The 18,807-nt window shown below is 44.3% G+C and overlaps 1 protein-coding gene across 8 annotated transcripts in view; it reads left to right on the top strand.

The window, feature by feature from the left end:
- The window catches only part of LOC103565149 (protein FAM107B), a 76,899-nt gene extending 58,540 nt beyond the window's left edge, over positions 1–18,359 (top strand). For 7 of the 8 annotated variants that reach the window (XM_070601120.1, XM_070601126.1, XM_070601121.1 and 4 more), the window contains 3 exons: positions 7,088–7,271; positions 14,504–14,654; positions 15,628–18,359. In XM_070601120.1, the coding sequence (XP_070457221.1) occupies positions 7,144–7,271; positions 14,504–14,654; positions 15,628–15,744 (396 nt within the window). In that variant the 5' untranslated portion in view covers positions 7,088–7,143 and the 3' untranslated portion in view covers positions 15,745–18,359. Of the gene's footprint in view, positions 1–4,272; positions 4,401–7,087; positions 7,272–14,503; positions 14,655–15,627 lie in introns of those variants that run through there. The other variant, XM_008541129.2, reaches the window with a different exon arrangement.
- The last annotated feature ends 448 nt before the right edge of the window (positions 18,360–18,807 follow it).

Below are 18,807 nucleotides of genomic sequence, written 5' to 3' on the forward strand. Positions count from 1 at the left end.
GGCTTCCTTTCATGGGTGTCTCTAGTGCTTTTGGTGTGTAATTTTACTAGTGATGCTGAGGGTCAGGGTGAGGCATCCTGGCTCTTCTGGTTGTCAGGATGGAAAGGGACACCCAGTTATTTGTGGAGCCATCGCCACCTACTGGTTGGTCCCCGCTCACTCCGACCAGCTCATCTTTGATATTGGCATGTGTTGTCTTCCTGAGGTTTCTTGCCTCCTTTCTCATTTTCTAAATATAAAATACGTGCCTTTTTTGTAAAAATACATTTTTTGGGGGTGAAAAAGCTGATGAGAAAACGAGTTTGGTATTTTCCCAAGAGCGTCACTGTTTGGCCTCTGTACAGGAGCGTATTGGCGGCCAACTTATTGAGTTCAGAGTTCCACCCGCAGTGGGGCTGGGCAGAGTTGAAAAAGTCACGTGTCTGTGCTTGCACAGATTGTTCTGGTCAGGCATCCTTTGTAAGCCTCAGTTTAGATTTGTGGCCATCAGGGTCCTCTGGGCACTTGTCTGATGCCTTCGGGTACCAGATGGTGTCACTGTCTCCTAGTCCAAGCCTGAATTTTTAGGTCTGCCTCAGATCAGGCAAGTCAGAAGTTTGTCAGCAAAACCCTTTGCTGTTTTGGAGAAATTCCTGTCTTAACTCACTCTGCCCTCTCTCTTACCCTTTTTCTTCACAGCCAGCCACCCTTCTGGGACCCGTGGGTGCTGAGGGAGATAGCCCTGGATCCAGGGAGAGTTCTTGCCTTTTCTGGCCGACCCAGGCCTGCAATCTTAAGACTTGGATATTTTTGCGTATTGCCGGAGGATTGTTAGAATCTCTCAGAGCCAGCCTGGGAAACAAAGTCTCTTAAAGAATGCCTTGGAATTACTCTTAACTTCCCCAAAAGGAGTTGTGCAGTCCAGAAGTTTAATTCTTGAGCTTTGATTGATTATAGGACACTCGTAAACTGTATACGTTGCCATGTTTCAGCGATTGTTTTAAAAAGGACTCAATGATTAGTACTCCTAGGTAGAATTAGATTTTAAATATTTAGGTAAACATGCAATTTAGCATAATCTCTAGATTGTGGTTTTTAAATCTCATAGGATTAGGTTTTAAATTTTATCTTTCTGATGTAGAAATATGCACATGAACTACTGGAGCCAAAACAGGATGATGGGGAAACTCAGATATACCAAATGTTTGTTTTTGTTTTGTTAGTCCAGTTGTGAAATTCTTCTGTGGGAATGGTGGTTCACCTCTGGAAAGCGGTCAACAAAAATTGCCCGGGATGGGCATAGAGCTGGGCCCAGAATGAACCTTTGAAAGGGAAAAAAATGAAAAGCAGCGACTCAGAATTCATCTAGAAGGATGGGATGTCCTTATCCTTTGGGATAGTGGAATTGAGTCATGACTTCCATTTGTTGATTCGCAGAAATTAAAGGCAGAATTCTCATCCGGTGGTGTTTTTTGGTACATTCTGTTGTATCTGTCTAAAACACAATTCTGCGTTATTCACCTGCTTAAAATCGTTCAGAAAGTCCCCTCCTCCTCAGAACAGCATCAAAGCCCCTCGCCACCACACGTCTGTCCTCTTGCTACATCCTGCACTCCAGCTGGAGCTGTTCAGAATTCCGTGTAGTGCCTCAAAGGTACGATAGACGTATTAACACTTTCCAGAAGGTTCTTAATGTTTGTCGCGTACCAGTGAGAAGGTCTCTGGGTCATTTGGTTGAACTCTGGCCTAGGGAGGTGGAGTTTTGTGTATAAGGTGTCCGAGACCTCTGAATAAAATCTGGAATGGTGTTGGCTAATAATAGCTTCCATTTATTGAGTTCTTAGAGACATGCCAGGGATTACACACACAACTCAGATCCACATTTCAACCAGTTCTTACAACAACACTCCTTTCAGCAGACCAGAGGACTGAGAGTCAGGGAAGGTCAGCTTTGTCCGGGGTCGCGGGCCGGGTTCATGTCTCCTGGACTGAGCTGACACTGGTTTTCCTTTGTTGACTTGATAATTAAAAAAAAAAAAATTTATGGATTGCTTATTCGACCGGGGGAGTGAATATGACAAGAATGCCTTCATGTTTATTTCTGGAAGAATGTTTCTTGTCCTAATAATAATATCCCCTTACAATAATATGCACTTACAAAATCCGGACGTTTTTATCTTGGCTTTCCTGTCTGGCTCCTGGAGTACGTGATGCTGGGGAGGAAACTCTGGCCCCTAACTCCACGCTCTTCACCTGGTTGCTATGGACGCTGAACAGCTCAGGGGCGCCCTCTGGTGGTGGTTAGCCCGCGAGTGTGACTTCATTTAAGAACTATTTGTTGACCCAGTTCAAGGAGTCTGAGGAATATGAGCATAAACCCGATGTGGTCTCCGCCGTGAAGAGATGCTCAGATTTATGTGCATGTTGCTGTAACACAAGGTGGGGATTGGTGAGCTAGGAAAGGGAACAAAGGAAATGCGTAGTTCTTTACAGGTCAGAGAGTCTAATTGCAGCCAGGGAGTTAGGGAGAGCTGCGTGAAGATGTGGCGTTTCTCTGGCTCTGCAGGGATGCATGGGGTTTGGCTTTGTGGTGACCCAGGGATGGGTGGGAAGAGGATCAGCATCTCTGCTGGAGGGAACCGTGCCAGCAAAGGCCTGCTGGGGAGGAAGGCGAGAGGAAGTGTGGAAACATGGGGAGTGGTAAGTGTTCATTCCCGTGTAAGCGGAGGATAGCATCTGTGCAATGGAAGAGTTCCCTTAGGATCAGAGTGGCATTTCCCAGCCTTGGTGGCAATGAGGATGACGGTTGGCAGAGGGAAGAAAGCTGAACAAGAAGGTCATCTGGATGATTATTGCCATGTGTTGGTCATGGCTCCAGGGTGGAAAGTCACTGAGAAGTGGCCGGAAGCAGATCGCAGGTCCTTCCCCAGCCGCCGCCACTGCCGTGAGTGCTCAGAGTCTCACAGAGGTTGCCCCCGGCCAGTTCACCCTCTCCTTACGAAATGCCTCTTCCAGACCCCAGTGTGGTCGACTGCAGGAGGGGCCACAGGGCTCAGCTCCTTCAGCCTGGTCCACAGGCCGGCTTACGGTCCACACACTTGGCTCATGCTGGGGGGCTTCCATGGCCCCTTTCCCAACTCCAGTTGGGAGGAAGGGCAGACCAGTGAGAAAGAAGAAGGAAAGCATTTGAGTCTTCATTTCTAGCAGAACTCCTCCAGCCCCGCCCACCTGCTCCCGTGTCTGCCTCTCTCCCCTAGAGACAAGCTGAGACCCATGCACTGCACTTCTCCTGTGGGAGAAGAAATCTGAAAAAAGCCAAGCTTGAACTTGTTTCCCAGACTCAGAACTGCAGCCTTTTCATTCTGCACGCTGAAAGCTCACCCTGCCTCTTACACCGGCACTGACCTCCAGGAAAGGCCGGGCTGGGCATCTTGTGTTGGCTCTTGTTGTGGGCATAGTGGGAATGGACGGGCAGAGGGAAGGGCTGGTGGGAGGAGGGCAGGCAAAGGGAGAGACCATGGAGGTCGGATCAGTAACACAAAGGAAAGAGCCACCCAGGGTCTGGGCACTGACGGCCTTTGCCTTCTTGAGTCACCACTTAGATATCTAGCCGATGTCCTCAACATGTCTCAAACGGAAGTCCCGATCTTATCTCCTGTCCTGCTCTACTCACACTAAACTCATAGTTGCTCAGGCCAGAAACCTTAGAGCCATCCTTGATTCCTCCTATCCAGTCCTTCAGGAGATCCCAGAGCTTTACCTTCTAAATGTATCCTGATCCATCTGCCCTCCCACCTCTGCGTCACCCAGCCTGGTCTACACCATCTCTCACCGGTACTACTGTAATAGCTGCCTCCCCAAGTCTTTCTTTGTCTGCTTCAGTCTGTTCCAAACTCAGTAGCCAGAGCGATCTTTTGAAAACATGAGTCAAATCTTGCCACTTCTCTGCTCAAAAGAATCCTTACGATGGCCTTCAAGTTCTCACACCTCCTGCCCGCCCCTCCCCTGTGTGTCCTCACTGTCACTCACTCCCCTCCGGCCACACCGGCTCCTTGCCTATTCCTCAGACCCATCGGGCAGACTCCTGCCTTAGGGCTTTGCATGAGCCTTTCTTTCTTCTCCCACATGTCCACAGGGCTCCCCTCCCGACTGTAATCTCACCCGGAGGAGGCGGTCCCCTGTTTGGTTTGGTGTCATGGAGATTGTTCATGGTTTAGGGCAGAGGAACATCCTTTTATGGAAGCATATAGGCCTTCTTGTCTACTGATTAACTAGAGTGAAACTGCTATCGGCTTTTAAAGACAATTGGGGCCACGTAAAAATGTGCATGGTACATTTCAGGTTTCAGCCAAGGGGCACATTTCTCCGTGGGGCAACAGTCCGGCTGGCTGCGATGGGTTCACTGACTTTCCATGTGCAAGGTGTGTAATTCTCCCTTCAGGGCGGGTAGCAAGGCGTTCTTACTTACAAGATCAATGCAGTAGTGTGTAAGGCATGTTTGGTGTAATTTGTTATCCTATATATATTATCGTTTCGTAATTCTGAGCCTTAATTATGCACTTATACCTAAAATATATAAACATATGATGCCGCTACAATTTTTCTATTTTAGTGGATTTATTTATTCTTTGGCTTTTCACTCTCCTTATTTTCACATTAATTTTCAGAGGATTTTGCTATAAAAAAGTTAAATATCATAATTTGATTGATAGAACATAGGTGTTGAGATCAGAGGACATTATTTTCGTTTGAACTGTATGCTACTATCTGTATTAGCATGGGAGAATTGTTTAATTTTTGTTTCTCCATCTTGCTGTCTGTAAAGTGAAGGTGCTAGTTCTTCTGTTTGCAGGGTTGTGGCTGGGACCAGGTGTGATCGTAGACCCGCACGCGCCATGTCTGAAGCACTGGCTCATTGTTGGCCGCCACTTAGAACAGCATTTCCTGTTGGACGCCTTAGAGTACAACAGTGTTTTGGATCCATTTAGGGATTCAGGAAAACATCATTGATGGCTTTGAAACCGAAACTCCTGCTTGTAGCTGACAGCTAGCCACTGGACCTGGCTTTTTAAAAAATTGTGGTTGAAGACACTTCTTCATTCTTTTGCAGTATCTGTCCCCTCGCACCCATTCCAGAGTCCATGGGAGGACACCCTGTGTTCTTTGCTCCCTTCGCCCTAGCCCCCGTTCACTTAGGTGTTTGCTATTGATTGATTTCTTGGGCAGAAACCAAGATGGAGCTTGTCTTCCCTCTGGGGGCTTGTTCATGGTAGAACTCTCCACTTCTTCTGTTTAGTCCAGATTTGATTTAGTTCAACGTTTTTTTGGCTTCTGCCATGTGCCAGGCACTTTGCCAGACCTGGGGATTTAAAACTAGAAAAGAAGTGGTTCTAGCTCTTGCAGAGGATAGACAGAAACCATGATTACCCTTTATTAGGATGCATTTTATGAGGGCAGTATGTCTGCAGCGCTGCTGGGGTGCCGAGGGCATGAGAGGTGGGGAAGGTGGCGGTCCTGGGTGTGAGCCCGTTTGGATGGGGAACCTGCCTCCCACTCTTGCCCTGTTCCCCGATCACCATTCCAGCTGGTGCCATAGAGCTGGTCAGAGAATCGGTAAACGCACACTCTGGACTTTCTAGGGAAGACCCATGTCAGATGCTCTGCTCTTGTCAGGCACTGCATCTCACTTTTGGTTTGGAAAATAAAGTGGCCATACAGGGACAGGGAAGCATAAAACGGCGTCTTAGTTATCTTGAAGCATTGGCCAGGTTTGTGGGGGGACAGCGGATCAGGGATGAGGTCAGCACCAAGAGATGTGCCTTGGGGTCTCTAGCAGTTGGATGCCTGCCACATGGACCCGCGGAGGACTTCCAGCCTGTTGCTCAGCCAGCTTTCTTCCTCCCAGCTCTCGCCCCTCATGAGTTTTTTCTTCTATCTCATTAAATATAACATATGTGCATGGACCACCCACTGTGTGTCGCACGCGGGCCCCAGATAGCTACAGGGGTGTAGGGAAGGAGACGTATGCGGCTCTCCAGCAGCTTCTCTTATTGGGGAGGACACACTCAGTTGAATTATAGAATGAACAACTACAACTGAACATGGGGGAAGGGACCCTAGAGGGATTGTCATCTGTCCCCTTCACTTTGCTGATCTGGAGTCCAAGCCCAGCAAGGCTTTATGGCCCTGCCCAGGCGTTGCAGCAAGTTGTTCTTCTCCTGTACGCCACTGACCACCCCTCCTCCAGAAAAACAGAAAAGCCTGCAGAGACAGGCTCTTGCTCTCCCTCCCTCCCTCCCTCCCTCCCTCCTTCCCTCCCTCCTTCTCTTGCCTCTGGCACTTCCTCTCAGGTGCTGTGCTGCTGCTGGGGTTAGAGCAGCTGGGGCTGGGCAGAGGACATCCTTGTCCTCAGTCACACGTGCTCTGGAGAGCCAGTAACAAACCAGTAAACCGTGCAGCACCGATAAAGCAGGGAAGTGTCGGGGGTGGGATTGCGGGTTGAAGCAGGGTGGCCAGGAGGTCAGGCCTCTGAGCAGGTGACGTTGAGGAGAGACCTGAGAGGATGTGAACAGGATGAAGCCCCAGGGCTCTCGTGTAAGGAGCGAGGGGACCAGGACTGGTAGCGTGGCAGGATAAGGAGCATGGCTCCGTGCTCTAGACACTTCTCATCACTGATGCAGGGCCAGGGGTCTGCACATTTCTGGTGTGTATTAACTTGGCGAGGCTGAAGGAAGCGATAAAGGCCCTGGGTCTGGTGCCCAGGTGCTCACTGTGGGTGAAGTGGGTCTTTAGACCAACCTGGCAGTGGTGGGAAGCATGCCATGTGACCCGAAACTCAAGGTGTGACTGGTGGTGACCAGAGTCAGGTTGTGGGGCTCCTCTGCTTTTGTCCCAGGTGACACAGAACAAGGCGGACATTCGTCTCTCTCCTCTCCTCCCCCAGGGGCTTTCATAAAGCTTCCGAAGAGTGTCCAGTGAGGGGGGTAAGTGGACTGAGAAGGATGGCACGTGTTCGCGTGCCGTACCTGCACGGCCATGTGGGCCTCCGCCACCATGCACGACACCTGAGCAGAAAAGAGTACAAAGGAGCCTTGGCTTTCTCTTTCAGACAACCCGTTCGAGGACACCAACCTGAAGGACGCCTATCTCATTCCGAGAAGCATCATGGCTGAGCCAGACTACATAGAAGATGACAATCCTGAACTAATTAGGCCTCAGAAACTAGTCAATCCTGTCAAAATGTCCCGGAACCATCAAGATCTTCACAGAGAGCTGCTCATGAATCAAAAAAGGTAGGATGGTTGCTTGAACAGAGTTTTCCTTAGCGGACTTTGAAGGGAACCAGATTTAATTTTAATGACATTTGCAAAGGTTTCGTGGGGTTTTTCATTTCATGGCCATCTGCAGGGCTTCCCTGCTCCTCCCGGCATTCCTGAGCCTGGGCGTCCCCCTCCGCCCAGAGAAGTGCCGGCTGCAGGCGCAGCTGCCACCATCAGGGTTGCGCAGAGTTCTGTGGCCTGAGCACCCTCCGAAATGGTTGCATATTTAAAATGTGGATGGAAGGGGCTGCATTAAGGATAAAAGGGAGTGTCCTAAGTAGAAGAAAAATATATTATTTCTCAGATTTGTAAAAATTCTAAATTTTACCCTTACATCACAGAAGTGTGGGAATCAGATGTAAATATCGCCTGCCTTAGCATTCGTGAGTGGCAGAAGTCTCTAGAACCACATCAGACTTAACAATCCATCAGCAGCCTCTTTCTGGTGTTTTTGTTTGTTTTAAGTAACATTTTAAACTATTACTGTCATCATTTTTATTATTAATTTTTTGGAGAGGAGTGAAACATTTACTCTTCCATCTTCTTTGTAAACCGTTTGTTAGCTCCATCTGGGCTGTGAAAATTTTTGGATGTTGGGCTGATGTACTCTGCTTTGTAAGTTATTCCGGGCAGGGTTAGTAAACATGGGCGAGCGGAGGAGACACAGGTACTGTATTTATTAAGATATGAAGTTACTTTAAGAATTATTAAGCTTCCTTGAGAACTATTTTCATGTCTTCCAAATGAAGCTGTTGATCTGAATTGTGGGCCTATAGATTACTCACCCACTCTTTGCTAAGCCCTGGTGAAAAGGTGGCTACGATTGAACCGAAAGGTACGCAGACCAAGTTAAGTGCTAGGGTACTCTTAGAGGAAGGGCTAATTAAAAAAAATTCTTGAAAGGGGATGAGGGGGCGTTTTTGTTGCATTTCTCCTTCCCGAGTACACACCTGCCAGAAATGTTGCCTGTCCTGGGAATTCTCTGTAAATACATCCTCCCTCCAGACTGGGAATGTGGCTTATTCCCTTTTTACCCTGTCACACCAGTGCGCTTTTGGGTTAATGCTGATGAAATCGAAGGCAAGTTTGATTCTTTTTGAATGGATGTTTAGCTTCTACCTGTCTTTATCAGATAAAAGGAAAAAAAATATGGATTTGGTGTCATCATGCCCAAAGCAGAACATGACTGTGTAAATTCCTAGTAAGGCCACAGAATTTTGAGGCTGTCCTGCCCTGGGAAACCTGTCTGCGTTTTGGTGGAAAGATCGAAAGTTGAATGTATGCCAAAAGAGAGTTGCTAAATGGTTTTCTAAACTAGGTGGTATTCTGATTGTTTTCACATCTTGGACCTCAGTTCCCTTATCTGTTAAATGGGAGTAAGGGGCTTAGTTAATCTCTAAGAAACATTCTTGCTCAAACTGTTTATTTTTTTTCTGTTATATCTATGAAAAGGCTCCAAGTCAGAATAGAGGCAAAAGTAAAACCAAAATTGGCAGAACAACTGTTCTCTGAACTAGAGGCTACAAATTATTCTGCAAAAATTTCTGTTAGTGGCCTGGGTTCCAGCTCTGGGAAATATATGGGTTCGTGCACTGAATAAGTTTCCGTATTTCCTAGAATAGGTGCATTCTGTGAAGATGGACCTCGCTCTGTCTGACCTTCTCTCGCCCATGCTTTCTTTTCCTTGTTTACACAGCTGACTCTGTAGCCAGGCCCAGCTCAGCTAGTTTCGGAGAATGCTGCTGTTCCCTCAAGTACCACAGTGTAGAGAGGACGTGGGGTTGAGGTCAGAGAGAAATGGTATGAATCCTGACTCGCCACTGAACTTGACCTTTTTATGATCTTGGACAAGCTCCCCCTTCTTGTTCTGTTTCTTCATCTATAAAGTAGGGGATAAAAGTCTCTTTCTTATAAAATGGAATTAAATAATAGCATGTATAAATACCTATTAAAATACCTGGCATACAATAAGTACTCGATTAGTCCCATCCATCTTCCACTTCCTTCCTATGTAGCATCATCTGGAAATTCCTGTTGCTTTTTCCTCTTTTTCTTTGAAAGGTTCTGGTCTGGCTGTACAAGTACCTTTTAAAAAAAAGAAAGAAGAGAAAAGGCAAGTTTCAAAATTAAATGAGTATATCTCATCCTGTGTCTTCAGGTTTTTCAAGGTAAAATCTTAGTTGGGTCAAGTCCTCTTATTAGAAATATGACCTTTTAGAGTGAAAACTTCTCAGGCAATTTCTTGTCTTTTGACCGTCTTCTATCACATACTTTTAAGAGACTGTAGGCTTTTTATTTCTAAATTTTGGTGCCAAATAATAGGAAGGATCACATCGATAATATGTAGTTAAAGATAATCGTTCTTAACTAGTGGTTTGTACCATAATGAAAGTCTGCCTACTTTTCTACAATTTATCAAGGGCCTGCCCGTATTTTATCTTATCCAGACCCTTTCCATTAACTCAATATGTATTATCTTGGAGTTGCCCTAATTTGGCATGTGAATAAGAGACAACTCAGAATAACAGGCTAAGGAATCTTCTCAGGATCACACAATAGTTTTCTGGAATAAAGAAGGGTAGAAATAAACAGAATTAAAGGCAGTTTATAGAAATAAATCAGATATAGTAATAATATAAGAAGAAGGGGGTAGGGAAATTGGAGGGAGACAGAAATGAGATCAACACAAAACCAGCTGTCCATGGAGCCTTGGACCTTTGCTCTACCTAGCCACAGATTTGGCTCAAAGCCCTGTGGCAGTTAGTTCAAAGGGTTCTTCCTAGTTACTTTTTAGAGATTAGAAGATAAAGCCCAGTCACTGTTTAGGAGAACAAACACTGATAGGTATTCTAATGTTGAAACCTACACTCTTGCAAGGTTATAATTCTGCTCCTCTATTTGCCATCTTTTGGACCCAACTAACTTTCAGGTTGAAAGTCTTTAAATTTCAATCGGGTCAGTTTCCCACTAGGTCTGATTATTAAGACCCTTTGTCAGGTTCTCAGGTTCTTTAGATGTTCCCAATGGCATAAAAAGGCAGATTTCAAGAGGCATTATTTTTTGTAGTTGAAAGATCAGTGTTTGAGAGGTCTTAAAAAAAATTCTCATATAATTTAGAGATGCTGTCTTCTCTACAAAGAGTACTTTTTTGGGCAAATATAGACTACCCAACTACTTAAGCACATTCCTAAATTTGGTTCTTTGGCTTGTACATATCGGTCAAAGGTCTAGTTTCCTGTGTTTTTAGTTGATTTTCATTTCGCATGCTTTGCTAGACAAATAGATCCTCAATAAATACTTGTTGCTGTACGATAGGGCGGGGTGGGGGGGAGGGTGGATAGGGGAAGTTGTGATAAGAATATTTGCATTTGAATCCATGCAGATAGACATCGCTCAGCCAGAAATGTGGATGAGGCAGGCCAAACCAGAAGGTTTCAAGATTAAAATCAAGGGCTTGAACTCCAAATGCAGCTCTCGCCCGCCACCCTAAGAAAATAATTAGGCCAGGAGATGTTCTGTTTGGGTCTGAGCCAGCCCTTGCCTCCTGCTCAGTGCTGTCCCAGGTGAGGAGGCAAGTTCACCGTTTGTGGGTTCAAGTGCACCTGGAGTGGAGGTGGGGCAAGTATGGACGCTCCCAGTCTGCCCCTGACCTTATTCAGTTGTTTATGTGAAACCTGAAACGTACCATTGAAAGTTGTCTATACATTTCATCACTGGTAGTGAAAGTATATACATTGTTGCAGGCTTTTTGGAGGGGAGTTTGGCAATGTATATCAAGTATAAAATGTACACATGCTTAGCCAACAATTCTACTTCCATGAATCTAGCCAACAGAAATACTTGTATAACAGTGCAAATATAAACGTACAAGGAAGTTCATTGCCTCCTTGCTTTAATAGGGTACAGCTGGAAACAGCCTGTTTGTCAGGATGGGAGTGGCAAAATTATGACACTTCTGTTGTGCAGATATTAAAAAGAATGTGGAAGAGCTCTGTTGGTAAAGGTGTAGGAAGCATGGAGGAGCATAAATGATTAGTTATCTCTGGGTGCAGCGAGGGGAAGAGTCCACGGGGGCAGGGCCTCTAACTTGTACAATTTTTGGGACCACCACTCACGTAGAATACAGCGTAAGTTTTTGGTGCTCCCAAGATTTGTTTAATGAGGAGAATTTAGGAGTACGTTCACTTTTTACTTTACATTTATGTATATGTTCCCTAACCTATTTTTTTGCAACATGTACTTACTAATTTTAAAAATTGGCTTGGCCCACTGTATAATAGTCACAGGAAGCAGGCTTGGGAATAACTGGTCTTGAATGGTACAAAGCCACCAGTTCTAAAAGGATGGAAATTCCTTGTTAATTGTGTATATGTCAGAATTGATTCAAGAGAATCAGCTGTTCTCGTGCAAAGAATGATATTATAGTTTTTATGAAATTTGGAGAAGCTCGTTTCTGTCTGTCTACGCTGTCTGTGCAGTTGGATCCATTTTTGGACTCAGCCATATGGGCGAGTACTTAACTTTTCCATTCAGCACGGAAAGTGAAGTGATCCGCTGAGATAAAATATTAACTAAATTTGGATGACTTCTCGACTGTTCGAAGTGCAGAACATTTATCATATAAGCACCATTTTCCTGAGCTTTCTTTTGCTAAATATTTTATCTGACTGCCACCATTGTGTAAAAGTCTTTGAACAGAAAATGAATACTGTGTATTAGTTAAACCCATTCATACATTGCAATAGAATGTCAGCTTGCTGTGTCATACATCAAAGCTTATTCCACAGCTTTGGCATAATCCAGAAGAATTTAATAACAGTTGCGGTTAATTTTGCCAGTGATATATAGGGAAAGAAAAATGTTTGAAATTTAAATTATGCAGAGAGCTAAATTCTTAATCCTAAAATTTAATCCCTTAATTCTGTAGTATCATACTGAGGCTTTTTAATAGTCATGAAACAGATGGGTCTTTACTCAGATTATTTACAAACAAATTTTCCTGTGCTCTTGACACATTTATTGTGAGCGAAGTACCATAAGCAGTTTTTATTACATTAATTAAAAATTTAATTTCCAGAATAATTCATCTATACCTCTATTCCTCTCATGCGATCTTCATAACTGTGAAACTGTAATTAAATCACAATGATAACCTGTCTCTTTGGTTTCACTGGAAATTTAATTTAACATTTTTCAATATTATATGAATTTATGAATTTAATACTTTTAAATTTTTTAATATATGATTTTAATATATTTTTCCTCCTTCTTTATTGCCAGAAGTTCTGCTAATGCATATTGGGAATGTGAAGACATATGCTATTTTGACTATGTATCCTTTATCTTTATTGACATACTGATCTTTACTTTGTAAACAGCTACTTTGAAAAGCTTATTGTGATTTAAAAAAATAGGTAGGTAGGAGAGATGCCATAGCATTTTTTAAAATGATAATTAGATAAATGAGGAGTGTGAAATTGAGGTTTCATTTACAGATGTGATAGTGTGGACCTGAAAGAGATGGAGACGAGTGTGTCGTTGAATTTCTTACAACCAGAGCACGCATTCTGGAAATTATTTGACTGAACAGCTACTCAAATGACTCCCAGGTACTTAGTCCCCTCGGGTGATTGATGCAGCTTAGGGAACAGCCACAGAGGTAGACGCTCCTCATCTGCAGACTCGCAGTCAGCAGCAGCAAGACCAGAAGGTAGGGGGCTGGTGCACAGGCCCGTCTCAGGCCAGGGGGATTCAGCAGTGTTCATTTCCGCAGCCCAGAAAAGCCCGTGTTACTATTCGGTCAAGTGTGTGTGTGGACGTGTGCGTGTGAGTGTGAAAATGCCCACCATTACCTATATCCTGTGCTGCCTGGAATCGATAGTGTTTTTCCTGTGCTGTGAGTTGTTTCCTTTTTATTTTAAATGCTGTTAGTAACTGTTAGCATCAAGTTGAAATTACTTAAGAGCTAACGTGAAGAGAAGGAAGACAGTCCAGAGGAGGTGGACGGGCTCACTTCAGCATCTTGGGAAGCCTGGACTGGAGAAATCCTAAGGAAATGGCAGAGAAATAGAGAAGGAGAGTCGTAGCTAACAGTTAACACAGACATCCCGCCTGAGGAGATCCTGAATGTCCTTACCCTGACCTGCATCCCACCTTTCTGAGGGGAGGGCTGCTAGGGAGTGGCCTCAGTTTTGGGTTTGGTTCTCCCCGATTGAAGAGACGGCAGCCCTAATTTACTCCTCAGAAATGTGGCGCTTCCCCTGAAGCCTGGCTCCCGTGCGTGAGGAAACGACACATGTGACATGGCACCCTGCAGGGAGCACTGGACTGGGAGTCGGGGGTCAGAGTTCTCCGCGGTCGTGCCCCCCAGTAATGAGGAAAGCTTGGAGCTGCCTTTAGATGTACAAGAACCCTCTTCCCAATCTGAAAAATTCGGAAGAGGTTTTCAGGGCCGTTTTCTCTTTAAATTTCTGTGCTAGCCTGTCTCTAGGCTACATTTAGTGCACGAAATCGGGGGCTAGAACTTGGGAAGCTTCCCCTGAAACTCCAGGAGGGGGCATTTCAGGTTCTAGCCATCTCCATCTCCATCATGGGTGCTCGTTGCATCCATCAAATGAGTGTGCTGTTCCCCACTCCATCCTACTCTCACTAACCTCCTTTGCATGGCCTGATGCCTGGCGCACAGTAGGTGCACAATACATTTTTATTGAATGAATGGATTTCCTTTGCTTACATTTGGAAGATGCTCTGGCCCTTTCTTCATGCTTGTGAATTTCTGAGACCACCGGTGTTGATTAGTAACAGGTAGTTGGCCTCAAAATCATGCTAATTTGGGGGCCGGCCCAGTGGTGCAGCGGTTAAGTTCGCACATTCCCCTTCTTGGTGGCCTGGGCTTTGCCGGTTCGGATCCCAGGTGCGGACATGGCACTGCTTGGCAAAAGCCATGCTGTGGTAGGCGTCCCATGCATAAAGTAGAGGAAGATGGACATGGATGTTAGCTCAGGGCCAGTCTTCCTCAGCAAAGACAGGAGGATTGGCAGGAGATGTTAGCTCAGGGCTAATCTTCCTCAAAAAACAAAAAAAAAAATCATGCTCATTCGGTAGACCCCTTTTCTGAGGCTGATGCCTTCCATTAAATTTCTCTGCATGAAAGCTTGGTCCGCTAGATTAAAATCGTTTATTTTTCTTAATGCTTTTTTTTGCAGGGGTCTTGCCCCTCAGAATAAGCCAGAACTGCAGAAAGTGATGGAAAAGAGAAAACGAGATCAAGTGATAAAGCAGAAGGAGGAAGCAGCGCAGAAGAAGAAATCTGACTTTGAAATCGAACTATTAAAACGGCAGCAGAAGTTGGAGCAGGTGAGGGTGAAAGTTGTCTTTTTTTTTTAATGGAGAAATACTTGACATACAACCTTGCGTCAGTTTAAGTTATTGTCAGTTCAAGTGTACAGCATATTGATCTGATACCATCATATTACAGTGTGATCACCACTGTCGCGTTAGCGGACGCCTCTAACGCATCACGTTATTATCATTTCTTCTAACGTTGGAAACAATTGCGATCTAGTCCCTTAGCAAGTTTAATATTCAGAGTACAATTTTTTTGGCTTTAATCACGGTACCATGTATTAGGTCTCCAGGATTTACTTATGTACAGTGGCAATTATGTTCCCTGAAATAACGTCTCCCAATTCCCCCAGCCCCCAGCCCTTGGTAACCACCGTTTTACTCTCTGCTTTTACAGTTTCGATTTTTTTAGATTCCACATATAAGAGAGATCATGCAGTATTGGGCTTTCTCTGACTTACTTCAAAAATAGCCCTTTTTGGTCCTGAGAAATATGGATGTTGGAAAGAGCAGAATTCACCAGACACGTCAGGTGTTGGTGTTGATACCATGACAGGAAAATATGAGACAAAATGTCAGAAAATAGGCTAAAATACCTTCAGGGTAAAGACAGGGATTTTGTCGAGGGCCTGGAAGAGATTCAGGGGCCAGAGCCCATACCAGGGGCTGTCACGGAATTCACAGCAGAGGGTTGGGAAACTCAGCTTCACTGAGACAGACTACAGGGCGACATGTGTTATCTGAGCGTCTTGTGTTCTTAGCCTTGATTTTTAGGTTCTCATCCTCTCCTGACATTGCTTGTGGTAACAGCCAATGGGCTGCTGCTCCTGCACAGAATTACTGCAGGACCCGTATGCATCCATATGTATATATATTTAAAGTGGAGACCGGAAGAGACTTTCTCCCCTTGGGAGATGAAGTCGCCAGGGACTTTGAAAAGCCGCTCAGTTTGTGAATCACTTTCCTGTTTCTGAATCCCATCTAGCTGGAACTCGAGAATCAGAAATTGCAAGAAGAGCAGGAAAATGCGCCAGAGTTTGTGAAGGTCAAAGGGAATCTCAGGAGAACAGGCCAGGAAGTGGCCCAAGCCCAGGAGTCGTAGGCCCGGGCCGCAGAGATGCGCCCGGCCCGTCGCGCTCGGAAGCGGGCTGCAGGCGTCTGCTCAACACTTCCTCTCAGGGCCGGAGCCCCTGGGGAGAGTCCCAGCCAGCAGAGAATTGTTACCTTCAGAAGGATTTGATTTGGTTTTCCTACAATCTTGGTGGATAAACTACCTGTGACAGTTGCAGTTCTGTTCGCCAAACGAAGGACCTTGACCAGCACTTGAGTTGGGCTAACAGACCTGTGTTCACAGACCTGATCAAAAGAAGCATCAACGACAGAGGAAGAGGACACTGGAATAAATTCTTGAGAGTTGCACTACTTGGTTTTTCTTCCGGTCCAAGTTTAGTGGGGCACAGAGCCTTTTTTCTTTGAAAACCTAAAGAAAATGTGTTTCCTTGTTCCTTTAGTTATCTATTGGATTGCACAGAAATGTGTTTGATTTGTTACACCCAATGTTTGTAAATTCCATTTTGAGAACCCAACATTTTCTTGGTCAATTTATACTTTCACCCACATTACAGTTAACGCCGGAGAATGTTCGTGTGGATGTTGAGCACAGCTACTACCTTTGTTGGCACTAAGACTCAGAAATGGGGTGAGAAGGTTTAAAAATACGTAAACAAAAATACGTCAACATCCATCTTGATCTTATTTTAATTTCTTTCGGTTCTGTGATATTAGTAGGCTCCACAGTGACATTCCAGTTCAGAGAAAGCACATCATATAAATCCATTTATTGCTTTGATAACTATTAGGGTTTTTGTTTTGTTTTGCTTTTTAATTTCTTGCTGAGCTGGCCCTTTTAAATGAAATAATCTCCCAGTCATTTGGAGAATAAAAACTAGTCCATATAACCCAACTTCAGTGTCAAAAGTAAAGGGTCCACATCTTTTGATTTCTTTTGAGAGCTGTTTGAGGAAAGCTCCTACTGGGAACTGGGCAAGGAGTTTTTCGGGTATTTTAATGTGAAACAAATGTGGTTTGGTCTAAGGAGGCCTTGTTGGAAGATTTACAGCTTTTGTACATTTTGAATATTATTAGAATCCAAGTTTTGAAAGTTTCTGATTAATGATCCCCCATTTCTTTGCCTTGTTTTTCTTGTGAAGAAAGACTGGTCCACCACTCTCTTAGTGATGATGATGCTGTTGATAACAAGGACGTTGATGACTACTGTTCTGCATCTCTCAGGAAAAATTGAGGTGAAGGGAGAGGCTGCTTGGTTTCTGCACTCTAGCTAGCATGCTCCTCCAAGTGATGTCCGAGTTAAGAATAGTAGCAAAATTCTTACACAAAATCCATTTCATACAGCTGCTCTGGGCAGAGGTACATTCTACTTGGGGTCATCTGGAAGAATTTGTGTGGATTCAGTATGTTCTCCATGGAGATGGTACAGCCAGTAATCTCTACATTGAAGATCTTCTTATACTCCTTTAAAGGCTCATAGAAAGCTAGATCCCAAGCTTTTGAATCCTTAATAAACATAGTAGAAATTAGCTTTCTATGGGAATGCTTTAGTTTTCAGAGTTGATGATTAGGCTCATACTCAGTCCTCATGTGAACAAGATATGAATAAATGCAATGAGAATATACTGCTAGTTAGGGAACATGTTGATTACAACTGAAATGGATTATTTCTCTCATCAGCAAGTATTATTTGAATAAAATATGAGATGTTTAAGGTAAAGTCTTGCTCTATCATAGTTTGCTTTCGAAGGATGGAATGGTAACTATTTTTTTCCATCGTTCTTCCTTTTGAGAGAAAAAAGTACATTAACTCATCATCTTGAAAGTACATTTCTGATTGCACATTGACTAGAGTTCTTTCTTCGTGTATATGGACTAACAATGTGATTTGTAAAGTGAAGATTCAGGACCGGCTCCTAGCCTTTCATCTAACTGGGTGTTAGATCTTTATAGATCCTGTGTTCTGGAAGCAATTCTGCCACTTGATAAAATTCCCAAGGGCCCCAGCAGGCCCCTTTCGAAGGACCAATCCTGTTCCTAGAACTTACCAAGAATTCCTTCTTCACTGGGGAAAAAAAAATCACAAAAGCGTTTCCCTCCCAGTCTCACTCACAAATCTGCAGAATTTTGTGTAGTTAGTACACAAGGTCTACTTGTAAATAGCGCAGGCTGATGTCTTAGGACGAAAAGTGGACTGTCCAGGGAGGGGAGCTCTCAGAAGTTGTCACATCGGGTCGGCTCACTAGCTTGATTACATAAGCATCAGTCTCCCGCCTACTGTACAGTCCAAACCCCTAGGACTCATAAATATCCAAGCAGTTTCGTGCTTTGAGCCACTTTTTGACAAAAATGGCTCCATTTTTCCACTCTATGGTTTTCTTAAAATAGTCGAGTGTTTTATAGTCTCGTAGTAAGGCACTGTTGCTTTCTAAGCTATAACAGTTGACTCTATTCTTCTACTCCGAAAAATCTTGACTTGTTTGAGTGTATATAATATATATAAAGGGAGCCTTAATGGGTTTGTTTTCATAATTTAATATTTTTTTGTATTTGCTCTTGTATAATTGTTTTTAATGAAAGTCTTACAGAATCGAGGGTGGAATTCTTAGAACCAAAGTTATTCTTAATAAAAATCAATACTTGCTTGGACCACGCCGCCGAGTGTGTCTGATCTGTGGAGGATGGATGGCAGAGCTGACGGTGGGGGGCCGTGTGCAGTTGGAGGGTTAGAAGGCGGTTCTAGAGTCTCCCTTTGGTGACTGTCCTCTTGCACAGCCTCCCCCTCAAATAAATTATGTCCTCTTGCCTTGTGTCACTCAAGGCTGACTATTCATTAGGTCAAACAAATTCATGCTAAGAGGTTATGCTACACTTTGCGTAGGATATGTGGTATTTTAGCAGCAGTTGTCAGTCCTTCTGATCAAAGTCTTCTGAATTTGGGGAGCCTGCTAGGACAGTGGGAGATAGATTCTGGGAAAGGCCATGTCTTGGTGCTTTTGAGCTAGTACACATGGCATGTCTGAAGCATGACCATGAAATTCTTTTGCTTATTCAGCTGAATTAAAGTCATCTTTGAGTTAGTTTGGCAAGGTATATG

The sequence above is a fragment of the Equus przewalskii genome, chromosome 30, assembly GCF_037783145.1.
Source record: "Equus przewalskii isolate Varuska chromosome 30, EquPr2, whole genome shotgun sequence".
Classification (NCBI taxonomy): domain Eukaryota; kingdom Metazoa; phylum Chordata; class Mammalia; order Perissodactyla; family Equidae; genus Equus; species Equus przewalskii.